Source organism: Lissotriton helveticus, chromosome 3_1 (assembly GCF_964261635.1).
Source record: "Lissotriton helveticus chromosome 3_1, aLisHel1.1, whole genome shotgun sequence".
NCBI classification, from domain to species: Eukaryota; Metazoa; Chordata; class Amphibia; order Caudata; family Salamandridae; genus Lissotriton; species Lissotriton helveticus.
In genome coordinates, this window is record NC_136061.1 from 1845673338 (window position 1) to 1845686574 (window position 13237).

Below are 13237 nucleotides of genomic sequence, written 5' to 3' on the forward strand. Positions count from 1 at the left end.
AATCTTAGGGGTGAGAGGTAGGCACGGTGTATCGTGAACAGCTGGTTGCGTCTCAGCCATGCTGGTTTAACAATTTTGTATAGGAGTTTGAAAGATCTCGTCCAAGTTTCAACGCTCTGGGTGCCCAACTCTTCCCCCCACAACTCCTCGGGAAGAGTAAACTCCCCATCAGCTTCCTCCAACAAACTCCAGTGCCACTGGGCCACCTCTTTGCCCCCCTTGTCGTTCCACCAGCTGTTATTCCAGGCTACTGATCTTCCCAAGTGGAATCCCTTTCCTACACAAAACCCTGGCCCAGCTATCTAATTGTAGATACTTAACTCTAGAGATCCCAGGGCCCAGCTGTTCCCGTAACTCCTCCCAAGACCCTTCTGCCAACAATTCTCCCCATCTTGTTATCCCTCCATCCCTCACCGGGATCGCTAACCCATCTTTTAAACATAGTGGGATGCCCGGGGAGTCCCACACCGGTGCATAGTTAGAAAAGTAAGGCAACCCTAGTTTTTTCCTAATCTATACCCAGGCTTTCGCCAGGGACAGAAGAATTTTTAACTTGACTTTTTGAAAAGTTTTTGCTCCCCAAATTTAAAAAGGTATCCATCAGTTGGTAACGCAGCTCCTACCAGCATTGCTTTAAACATTGTCCCAGCAGATGCATTCAATGGTATTTTTAAAAGCATTCTAGAATGGGACAGCTGAAAAGCCCATGCGTAGTACTGCAAATCTGGCAATGCAAGCCCCCCCTTTTCCCTCCTCCTCCTCAACTTCTTCCATGCCACCCTCGACGATTTATAATTCCAAATGAAAGAATTTATCTCTCTCTGGCACTTATCTAAGGTTTTAACATCAAAGGCCAGGGGAATGGTATTAAAAATGAATGTAAATTTGGGGAGGATAGACATCTTTATCAAGCTCACCCTTCCCAGGATGGTAAGTGGGAGATTGGACCAAGATTTTAATAGCTTCCTACATTCATTGTAAACTCTCTCTAAGTTGACTTGGGCAATGTCACCAACTTCTTGAGCTACCCGGATTCCCAGATAGCGCATAGAGTTGGTCACATTCAGTTGTAGGTTAGGGATGTTCCACGCCATGATGTCAGTTTTGCTAGCGTTAATCTCATACCCCGAAATGCGACCAAACTCTTCAGTCCTCTTGATAACCGCGGGGAATGATGCCTCCGGATCAGACGTTAAGATGAGAATATCGTCTGCTTACAGTGCGACCCGCCTCTCCCACTCCCCAAATCTAAATGATGGAATATTTTCATCTCCCCGTAAGCACTGAGCAAACGATTCGATGTACAGATTGAAGAGAAGGGGAGAGAGCGGGCAGCCCTGCCTTTTGCCCCTCATGATTTTGAAAGATTCTGTCAAGGCACCATTAATTAGCAGCCTAGCCGATGGGGCATCATGCATAAGGGTGACGACCCGACAAAAGTTCTCGCCAAAGTTAAACTTCTTCAGCTCTGCGGCCAGATAGGGCCAATTGACCCTATCGAAGGCTTTAGTCGCGTCTAAGGTGAGTGTGGCCAATGGAAGAGAAAAAGCCGAAGCTATGTCTATTGCTCCCACCAAATCATACGTCAAGTCAGATAACTGACGACCTTTAATGAAACCCCTCTGGTCTTGATGGACAATTTCCCCTATAACTGACCCCAATCTTGGTGACATAATGGAGGCGAAGATCTTATAGTCACTATTCAATAGTGATATCTGTCGATATGACCCACACTCTGTTGGGTCCTTCCCTGGTTTGGGGATCAGAACGATGGTCGCCTCGCCCCAAGATTTTGGGGGTACTTCCCCCTTCCTATGAATCCCGTTGAATAGGGCTGTCAGTGTAGGGACGATAGCATCACCCAAGGCTCGATATAACTCACCTGCCAAACCCATCAGGGCCTGCCGCCTTCCCATGCTTAAGTTGCCTGACAGCTTTACTAACTTCGGCCTCAGATATTTCCAACTCCAGGCATTTGCTCTGTACTGTTGAGAGAGATGGTAGGGTGATCTGGTCTAACCATGCATCTCTTGCCAGCTGATCGTTCGGGTATCTTCCCTGTAAATCCCCTCGAAAAACTCCCTAAAAGCAGTACCTATCTCCTAGTTAGACATCCTGGCTACACCCTCGACCATGATTTCTCTGATATAATTTTGGGCTTGGTCTGCCTTAACCTTCCATGCCAGTGTCCCCAAACTCAAAGTGGGAGATCTTGCTTGCCTCCCATCTCTTAGTCACTCTTTCTTGTAAGATGCCCTCTAATTGGTTCTTTAGCTCGCCCAGCCTTTTTTTGCTCATCAAGCGACCCTATTGAGGCCCCAAGCCTCTGCTCGATCAACTCCATTTCCTGCTCCAAGTTTTTAATCTTCTCCCGATAGATGCTGTGCCGGTGGGAGGCTCTGTTTGTAATACATCCTCGCAAAAAGGCTTTCAATGTCTCCCAGACCGTAACTAAAGCTGCGGATTCTAGATTGGTCTCTAGGAAAGAGGTGATCTCAATTGTCAGAAAACTGACTTCCTCTTCTTCCAATAGAATAGTGCGGTCGAATGACCAGGATGGATGTTTGGGCTGGGCCTCAAGGTTAAGAGTAAATAAGAGAGCTGAGTGGTCAGACAGGTGGGAGGGAAGATAATTGATCCCAGGGAATTCTTAAGGCAGTAACTAAATAGCACAAAATCAATTCTCGATTTGTGCTTATATTTGAGGTTCCTAAAGGACACCCCCGATTTGTTACCCGCCCTCCACAAATCTGCCAAACCCAGCTGTTTCATAGATCCCATGAGAGTCTGTCTAGATTTGGAGGACATGCAGGCTCTAGAATTAGTGGATTTATCAAGTTTTGGGTTAAGCACGATGTTAAAGTCCCCTGCCCAAATTATAGGGACTTGGGAGGCCAACAGATGGTTCCTTATTGCCTCCAGATAAGACGGGTCATCCACATTGGGCCCATAATACCCGACCAATATACACACCCAACCATCTATGGAGATTCTCGCCAGGAGCCACCTCCCGCTCTGATTATATTATATTAGCATTATGGTCAGTGCATATAAATTTGTCTACCCATCTCTGCTTTTTTAGAAGTGTACCGGCCTCTGATTTTAGAAGGTGTGTCTCCTGAATGACAATAATCTGCGCGGGGGAGTCTCTTAGATATTGTAGAATACGCTCTCTTCTGCCCCTCACGCGCAGACCATTGACATTCCATGACAAGATTTAAACAGAGGTCATCGTTTGATATCTGTCCTCCTGCCCATACCCTTCCACCTGATAATCTTATTTTCCCAAGGCTGAGAATGTACCCAACTAGGCCACAAAACTGAAATAAGAAGGCCTGACTCCTGAGGATTTTTGTTTTTTTTACCCCCCCCCCCACTATCCCCTCCCCACCCCTGAAGAACCCTCCCATACTTACTCCGACCAGATGTAAAGCCGGATTTGCGTCCTCTGACACCCTTCCCCTTTTGCACCGCTTGTGCTCCTAAACCCCCCCCGGAGCAAGCAAACCTGGTTGGCTTATTTTCAGAGAACCACAACAGAGACCCCTAACATTTCCCCCCTTTGTTTTTTTTTTTCCCCAGTCTTATTTTTTTTTTTATATCCCAATACATCACCCCATTTTAAGTGAACAAGAGAAAAAAAAAAGGGATGTCTGTATTTTCCTTTACACTTTATATTTTATGTTTCAAACCTTAGGAACACCCCCCTATTTCCCCCTTTTTGTCTCCTCAACATAATCACAATGTAAATGTAAATGTAATGTAAATTGATACTTGTATAGCACACTACTCACCCGCAAGGGTCTCAAGGCGCTTGTACGAATACCGCTGTGGAACCCATCCTGGCTTTCCCTGTGAGGTGTCCACTCCTGGGCACCTCCATCCATAGCGTTGTGGGGGCCGTTGTGGAGATTAAGCAAGCTATTGCCCAGAGTTGCAGAGTGGGTCTCCATGATTGGAATAGGCACCGAGGCGAGAATTATCAGGTCCGTGGAATTTTTTGAGCCCAAGACCCGACGAGGCGGGGAATTGAACCCTGGTCCTGGGCTAGACCTCTGCATCAGTGTCTGCCGCTCTAACCATTGAGCCCCACTACGTTCAAGCTCAGAGGATTGTCAAATCAGGGCGTCAAATGGATTCAAGGAAGGATGATAATTGTAAGTCAACTAATGTATTCTGCCCGTGAAGGGAGGGTATGGGAGCAAGATTGCAACGAAATCTGGATGTTGCACCACTACTCTCCACCCTGAGAGTGGATGTTTATTGAATCCAACAATTCATCAGCCTCCAAGGGGGATCTAACATTGTGCATCTTGTTGTTGTACATAACCCGCAAAAATGCGGGAAACCTCATCTGTACAGTTGCACCGAAACTTGTCTATCCTCTGTCCCAATTCCCACTGTATGTCCAGAGTGGATTTGGAGAGATCAGACCATACTTCGAAAGAGAAATCAGGCCCCTTTAGCAATTTTGCTTTTAATAAAAGATTTAAGATTTTTTCTTTCATGGTGTACGTAAGGAAGTTGATCAAAATCTTCCTAGGCTTCGTTCTGCCGGGATTTAAGCGGAAAGGGTCCTGATGTATTCGTTGGATATCTTTATCAAGGTCCTCAATGGATTCCTCGAGATTGAGTGAGTCCTTCAAAATTTTAATCACAAAGGCCTTAACATCCCCTCCTTCCTTTCCCTCCGGTATCTTCAGGAGTCGCAGGTTGTTCCGGCATGAATAATTTTCCAGCGATTCGATTCTCTCTATCATCGCTTCAACCTCTCTCGAAGGGTTTTGGATCTTAGATTCAGCAACCTCCAGACTGGACTTCAATCGCCCCACAGAGCCCTCGAGAACCTCTGTCCTATCACTCAACCCATCTACTTTCCTCTCCAGGACCTCACACGATGCTCGTATCTCATTCTGATTAGTCTTAGATATCAGGAATCATTCCTGATTTCTGCCCTCATGGATGCTATTGATGCTACGAGGACCTCTAATGTGCACCCGGCCGACCCCGATTGTATCCCTACTCCTACCATCCACATCGGCCCCCTGCTCTTGTCCAGTTGGAGCTTGCTCGCCGCCAGGTTTGCCCTCAACTCCCAATTCAGGGAGCGTGAGTAACTCAGCCAACTCAGCCATCTCTAGGGCTATTATAGGGATAGTAGAGGATGTAGTGTCAGTGGTAAAATCTGGAAACATAGGTGTATTTAGTGTATTTTGAGAAACTGTGGGCCAGTGTACAGATGAATCAGTAGCTGTAGCAGGTAATAAGTCCAACACCTGGGGGAAAACTTTAAAGAATGAGCGCAGAGAAGGGGCTATCCTTCCCGTAGCGCTATTGGAAAATCTACTGTTACCCCCCTTCTGAGAGCTACCCCTAGTTTTAGTGCCTTTACCCACCTCCTTACTGCTGCCGCTGCTGCTAGTAGCCTTATGGATAACCTTACTCCCTTCTATGTTGACAGTGATGGCTCCTTCCCCGAGCTTAGCAACCTCTATAGCTGGGCATTCTGGGACTTGCAGTTTCTTTGCTAATTTCGGGCTTTTCCCACGCTTCCTGCTCATATTTGTTGTGGTTAGCTTCTTGTTAGGGGCTCTCCCGCTGCTGGACTTATCTGTCTCTGTGGCTCCCCCCTCCCCCAACCTTACTTGTGTAATCCACCGTCGAAGTGGAGGAGCGGCAGGTTTCCACCACAGCACAGTCCTTCACCCGCTCCTTTCCAGTGCTTATCTCGTCACCAACAGAGCCAAAAAATAAAGTTGGGGAGTCCTGCTGGCCACTAGCAGCCCCCCCGCCACAGCCCAGCCTCCCCCAAAAAAGCCCCCGAGCCGTGTGGCCGCGCCGAAGCTCCACGGCTGCTCTGCGCCACCGGCTCCACTGAGGCAGAGAGGTAAGGGGGAGGGGCCGGGAACCTGCGTCCTCAGCCCGGCACATCCAGCGAGCTCCCGGGAAGAGCTAAGGGGAAACGCCGAGAACCCAAACAGCCGGTATCCCGCCAATGACACGAGAAAAAACGGGGGGGTCCAGACTACTCCCACACCGAGGGGTAAGTTAGTTCATGGTTTCGATCTTGTTACGGCTCCAGAACGGGAGAAGCACTATGGTGCTTCGGAGGTTGGTGTCGGACGTGCGCACAGCACTAGCCTGCGGCCGCCATGTTCTTCCCGTTGGACAAGCAATAAAAACAATATTTTTACAACACTATTTAAGAAAAATATATTTTTTGCAATGATATTAAAACAACACTTAAAACAATATTCCTAGTTTCCATATTGCTGTCCACAATAATTAATTTTGATATCAACATTTCTTGATGTAATATGTTTGCACCACAATATTTTTTATTCAATATTTTGTCCAAAAATCCACAGATCATAATAACTGTTCATAAAAGCTGTCTGGCTTACCCAGGCTCGTTTAATGCCCTCAGGTATATCAGGATGAAATTTCAGTAGTTCAAGGATTTCTAAGCTCCGGTTAGGAGTTGTTGGATATATACAGTGGTGTTTCCTCAAAAAACGTAAGGCACAAAGAAGATCCTGAATCTACTACTTTTGCATCCATGCATCTAAAAACAATGTGCCTTTAGTGATGACATTAGAAAAGGCAAGTGTGTGTGATAATGTTAGCATAAGGAGAGCAGTTCAGAGCACATCACATGTGTATAGTTTTTCAAGCAAATAATTTGATTGGTATGGTACAAACTTCCTCACAATCTAACAGAACAAATTCAAGATCCTGTGATGATGGTAATTTTTTTAAGTTCACTCCAATTCCTTCTCTGCTGAATGTACCCAACAGTAAAAGTTGACAACTGTATCGAGGCTATTTGCCATTCTTGATGGTGGAGTTAGGTGAACTGGTGAAAGAGCACACTAGCTAATGCTGCCAACCAATACTGATAATAATATTATGTGAGTATCATCATCTTGATGCAGTTTAAAACATATTTCTAATAGAAAAGAACAACATAAGTAAAACATGCATTTTAAATAAGGAAGGAAAAGGATGATTGAAAACATCATTGAACTAAAAAACACAAGTGAGAATATTTACCACAGGCTCAGCTTATACCTCAATTATATGCCAGAGTGAAAGGAAGAATCCGTAGCATACATCTTTGCATACCAAAGCAGAGTTTGAATGTGTTTATAGTAAGAATATTTACCACAGGTTCAGCTTATAACTTAATTAAATGCAAGTGTGAAAGGAAGAATCCATAGCATACGTCTTTGCATACCAAAGCAAAGTTTGAATGTGTTTATACATCATATATGTACCTCTTGCTGGCAGTTCTCAGCTGGTATCTCAGTTTGCCCATCTTCAGGCACATCGTTGCATTCTTCTCCTGGTCCATTCAGCCTTTGAAGGTTTCCAAAGAGAATCTCAGACACGTTAAACCCTAAAAGAAATCAAGGAATCTTGAAAATGTATTGTCACATCGAGTGTGAGCTATTATTCTGTGCCAATTGTAGTGATTTTGCATACAATAAAAATCATAGAGAGCAGTTCTAGCTACTGAGGAATAAAACCTTAATCTATCCCAATGGCTATGAAAATTAGCACGCCACAGAAACTCAATCAAACCATTTTGAAAACACAATGAAGCAAGTAAAGCATATCATATGTGCTTAATGTCATTTGTTTGAAGAAACGCATATGTTCATTTATTTATGGAGCAAACGTGAACCTGCTATTCACTAGCTTTTGTGGGCAAGTTTGTTATTCACTAGTCTTTTGTGGGCAAAACAGGTTCCTTCTTCAAGATAATATTGCACACACACAATCTATTTTTTGCACAAATAGAGTAAAATATATTGATGTAATTCAGAAACCTTTCTGCATGAAGAGTATTTATTTCAAGTGTTCACCGCCGCAGGAAGCTGGCGGCCTGGAAATGCGAGAATGTCATCTTTTTCTCATGTTTCCCCCGCCCAGGGATGGTCAGGAGGTGGGTGGTCCAGTGACTTGAACACTGAGGCTGATCATAACACTTTCATTGGGGGTATCACTCCAGACCCATGGGTAAGCATAATCAAATACAGGGGAAACTCTAATTTGAAATGAAATGCACCAGGTGGGAATTTTTCCGGGACATGTCAGACACACTAATGACAATCTTCTGTGTTGCAGTGTATCATACAGATGTAGAAAACCCTCAACTTCATAGATGGGAAACTGGATATACTCAAGGTGAGGGTGCTCAAAATGACTGCAATCCTTCACAAGTATGTGAAGATACCCATGACTGCAGAAGCCCGAGTTTCCACTCTCAAGTACAACACTACAGGGCACAGTGAAAAACTTGGATATGGCTAAGATCCGGAGATAATGAAAGTGAAAAACTAAGACCTGGAGGGTAGATCATGATGCAACAATCTGCTACCGATGGGTATGCCTGAACCAACCAACAATGGTAACATGGATGACTATGTCAAAACCTTCTCAAATCTCTCTTTAGTGTTGACAGTTTTTCAAATCTATTAGCAGTGGAGCATGCTCACCGGTTGCGGGGACCTAGCCCCTTTCGCGTCCAATTATCGCTCGACTTTTCAACTACAGAAACCAAGATACTGTGTTTGGGATGGCCTCTATGAAACAAATATTTCTCCACAAGGCTACTTCCTTCTCCATCTATCTGTATTTCACCTTGGCTGTCAAGGAGGTGTGCTGAGAATACATGCCTGTAAAGTGCAAGCTCCAGCAGGTCAGAATCTAGTATACAATGCTGTATACCGCATGTGTGGAAATGACACCTCGTAGCAGGCCCCATATCTTTTCAACACTGCAGAATGCTTTTCTGTTTGTTAAAACACTGGTTTCCTGGTCCAGTCCTGACTCCTCATGGACCTCACAGATTCCTGATGATTGGTTGAGCAATGAGAATTAACTGTAGCTGATCTTCCACTGGAAAAAGCTGTGGCCTTCAATGTGCACCAAAACTATAAGCAATTCCGCCCTTGCTGAATGTAAAAGCAAGGGTGTGGGTTTGACAGGACTTGGTGAGACACTGGTTGACTGCTAAGTCACAGCAGCACATCAGATGCCTGCAGAACTTAAAGTGATCCATTGATGACCTGTTGGTTCTCATACAATATTGGTAGACCACAGTATTGCCGACGTCCCGGCTGTTTCAGTATATGGATTGTAACTCAGCAAGTTTGGTCGGACAGCTGATCACTATATCATCTTCGCCCAGCAAATGCTCTTCTGCGATTGCATTGGGTAGCTGTCACTCTGTTCTCCTCCACGGAGTGATCCCTTTGTGGCACTTTAATGTGTTGTGTAGTTATTGTTTTCACACCCTGTTGCAGCGCACTCAGTTGGCTAGTGGGATTGATGTCCACTGGCTGGTTAGGGTTGCTAGTGTGGACGGAGAATGGTAATTTGTGTTGTGTGACTTCCTTTTTCAATACACACACCAATGACTCACATAGCGCACCTTCAGACAATGTTACCTGGTTTTTGATTGCACCATGACCCTTCACTTTTTGACATGGATAATTTGTGGGCTTAATAACCTGCATAAAAGTAGACAAATCTTTGCATATCTAAATAGGCAAGAAATTAATATAACTCTGAATATCTCAAGAGCATCACGCTGGCATGGCGGGAGGTTTGCCAGTCATTCTGGAAGAGATCACTGCAACAATCTCTGGGCTCCACACCCATAAAGGCTCTGGGGGTGATGGCTTCCCATCTAATTTTATAAGGGCTACTCTTCATTTGTGGACCTGGGGCTTGTGCAGGTATAATGCGGCGCTGGCAGATGGCTCCCTACCCCCTTCGCTCAGGGAGGTTACACACATAACAATCCTTATGCCGTGCAAACCTCCCTATTGTCCCCCTCCCGAATTAATGTGTATGCAAACATTTTCATCAATGAACTTGCTAAGCCGCCATTACTACTTTTTCCTAATCTTGTCCTACCTCTCATAGGGGCTGATATTGATTTTGGAGATGGATTGTACACTGTCAGGGAGATAGAGTAAATAAATCCATCGCACTGTTGGAGTAACAGTCTGGAAATTTGGGAAATGTTTGAAATGTAGGAAATTGGTATTTTGGTTGAAGGCAGTGCTTATTTTGAGCTGGTGGTTTCTGGTGCTAATTCTCAACACTGGCTCTTATTACAGTCTGCTACATGGTGGTGCTCTTTGTCTAATTCTGAGATCAGCACAACAACAGTTGTTTAGTCATTCAATATACATTACAAATCACTAATATCTGTAGCACTAGCCATTTTAATACTTTTTGTGTGGCCTGAAATAGTCTTAATTGTCACACTTGAAGAAGTATGGTGGCTAGCACTTCTGATAGTACAGTTATTGGAGCGCTGGTATGGGCAATAGGTGGAGCAAGCTGCTGTGACCTCCTGGGAAGGGCCCTCGCACAAAGTAAGCACTGGTTGAGGGGTGTTAACCCTCCTCAAGCAGCAATTACAATCCTGATCAGAGTGAACCACAATGTTACTAAATTAATCTGTGATTAACCCTCTGACAGCTTGTCATAAAAGCAATCAGGCTTAACTTATGGGCAATGTGTAAATTATTATGCAGCACACAAACTGGAATAAAGTGATAACACATCACAAGACAAATTACACGGCAATTTAGAAAAATGTAGTAACATGTAATAATCATTTGACACCAAAACAACAAAAATCCAATCTGAAAAACTGGAGTTATGAGTTTTCAGTTTTTTGAGTAAAACTTAGCTCTTAAAAGAGCAAACCACAGGCATCTAGTTGTGCAAGACCGCGGCAAAGTCAAATGTTATGGCTGACCATGATGGCATAAAAGTACAAGTACAACTTTTTAAATTGACTGCAACCTTCCCTAAGGGCTGTCTAGGGCCTACCATAGGGGGAGTCTTACATGCTTTACAAAAGGAGGTTTTGGCCTGGCAAAGGGATTATTTTTCCAAATCGAATTGACAGTTTTAAACTGCACACAGGCTGAAATGGCAGGATTGCGACTTAGTTTGAAGGGCTACTTGAGTGGCCGGCACAATAAGTGTATGCAGGCCCTCTAGTAGCATTACATTTGCAGGCCCTGGGTACATGCACTACCACTATAGTAGGGACTTATGAGTAAATTAAATGTGCCAATTGTGAGAAGCCCTCTTTTACAATGTTTAGCACTGGTTAGCAGTGGAAAAGTGCACAAAGTCCTAAGGGAAACAAAAAGGAGTTTCCGCAACCAGGAGGAGTGTAGGCAAAAGGTTTGGGGAACTACCAAGTGCCATCAAGGTGGTTCCTGCCAATGTATTTACACTTTTCTGTACAACTCTGTCAAACATGATGGAGCCATACATAAATGTTAGAGAACCTTCTTCTATTTTCAATAACAAAATCCAAAGGTGGGATTTTGCCTTTGAAAATAAAAAAAAACACAATATCCCTTCACGATAGGAGTCATCTTCCATAGAGGGGGCTATTTTTCTTTTTTTATTGACCCTTACCATTGGTAAAAAATAGCTATAAATCTACCTAAGTAAATTGTGGAGGCAGAGATATAGCCAATTCTTTGACGGCTCTTACTCCTGCTGACTGTCGGAAATGTTTGTCCAAGGGGAGACAAATTAGTCTGTGCTGTTGCCAAACTATGGTCTGCCCTCATCTGAATTTGGAAGGTAGATCATTATATATTGGCAGAAATGATACTCTGTTGTCATTAAAAAGGAATATGCTTCCCACCACTATATAAATCGGTCTGTTAATCTAAGATCCCTATTTACCGTCAATGAAATCCAGAGCTTAATGTGGTGTGGTCTTTTTAGACGAAACCAAGGCATATGATTCCCTGGAGTAAAGAGCACGTGCAAGCTAAGAAGGAAGCCTGATGAGGAAGCCGAGGAGAATGTGAGTGTTGGAGGTCAAGAGACCCAGAGACGGTTCACACAGATGCAGTGACTGATAACCACTGGGCACTGAGATCAGAGCTCCTTATCAGCCCCCCATCAGCACCCCCTCTAACTACTAAATAAGAGTATGGAAGCTGGAACCAGAGATTGTGGATGCGACCATTGTTGGCATGCTCATGCCCAGGCCAGTCGTCTTGGGGAGCATATATTTTCTATGATTGCCTTTAGGCAGTGCAAGAGCAGCACCGGACTAGGCTCTAAATGCCATGATGAACATAGCTTCACGAGTCCAAACCTTAACCTGAAGCACCAGCGAAGCCATTCAGCAGGTTGAGTTACTAGGGTCCTTAGTGGAGGTGGGTTGACCTGATCGCTGGCTGCTGGATTATGCTAAGCACTGTAGATTTTAGACAGAGGCAGCGAGTGAGGCACCAAAAGAAAATCTGTGCCACCTCACTGGAACATCAGTACAAACACAGACTGACTGCTTTCATTATTGTTTCTGCACTTGAGGTCTCCATTTATAAGAACTAGATCTTGCCTAAAAAGTGAATGAACCTGAAGAAGAAAAATTTAGATTTTAAGGACAAAGAACAACTGAAGTGCTATCTTCACTAACTTCTAGAGAGCATGGTGGTGTCTCCTATTGGCTAAACAATCCCTATTAGATCTCACACCTCCTGCTACTAAACCAAAACCAGCAGCACCAACAGAAACATCATCTGTACTGGATTGTTTTTTATGAATTCTAGGACTTATTTCACATACACAGATCGCAAAAAACTTAGGAGCTGACAATGTAAACCTTCACTATAGACACAATGTTACAACCGCCATGTAGACAAAAACCTATTGATCAGTGGTGTAATGAAATGTTAGGGGGCCCCCCTGAAAAGTACCTGGAGGGGGCCCCATGCTCCAGACCCAGCCAGGAGCTCGGAGCCCCCCCCACCTGCACCATTGGAGCTGCAGGGGGCTATTGTTAATCCACTGTGTTTCAATATCCACATTTTGTGGGCAGGGATCCCAGTCCACTTCCTCTATAAGGAGCCCATTTATTCTAGATTTTGGGGTCACCCCTTAGCCATATAGACTGGCCGTTCCAGATTCATGGAATAATGAACACTCCTCTTCCATAGCTCCAATGAAGGAGTGCCAACATCTTTCTAGTTTCGAGCAAAGTTTATCTTTGCAACCAAGAGACCAATCACTAATAGTCTGAGTTTGTAACAGTTTCTAGCTATATCAATAAAAACCATGGTACTTGGGATGCGACCAACCCAACACCTCTTCAAGCATTGACAGGATCCTTTTCCAAGAAGGAGCAACCATCCCACAACCCAAGACCCTATGTATAAAATCCCTAAGTGTGGCT

At 44.4% G+C, this 13237-nt stretch overlaps 1 protein-coding gene across 1 annotated transcript in view; it reads right to left on the minus strand.

Moving 5' to 3' along the window:
* Positions 1-13237, minus strand: part of LOC144823889 (mucin-5B-like) — a 1747676-nt gene that overhangs the window by 1539432 nt on the left and 195007 nt on the right. The window contains exon 5 of the mRNA XM_078682783.1: positions 7278-7399. Within this exon, the coding sequence (XP_078538909.1) occupies positions 7278-7399 (122 nt within the window). The remainder of the gene's footprint in view (positions 1-7277; positions 7400-13237) is intronic.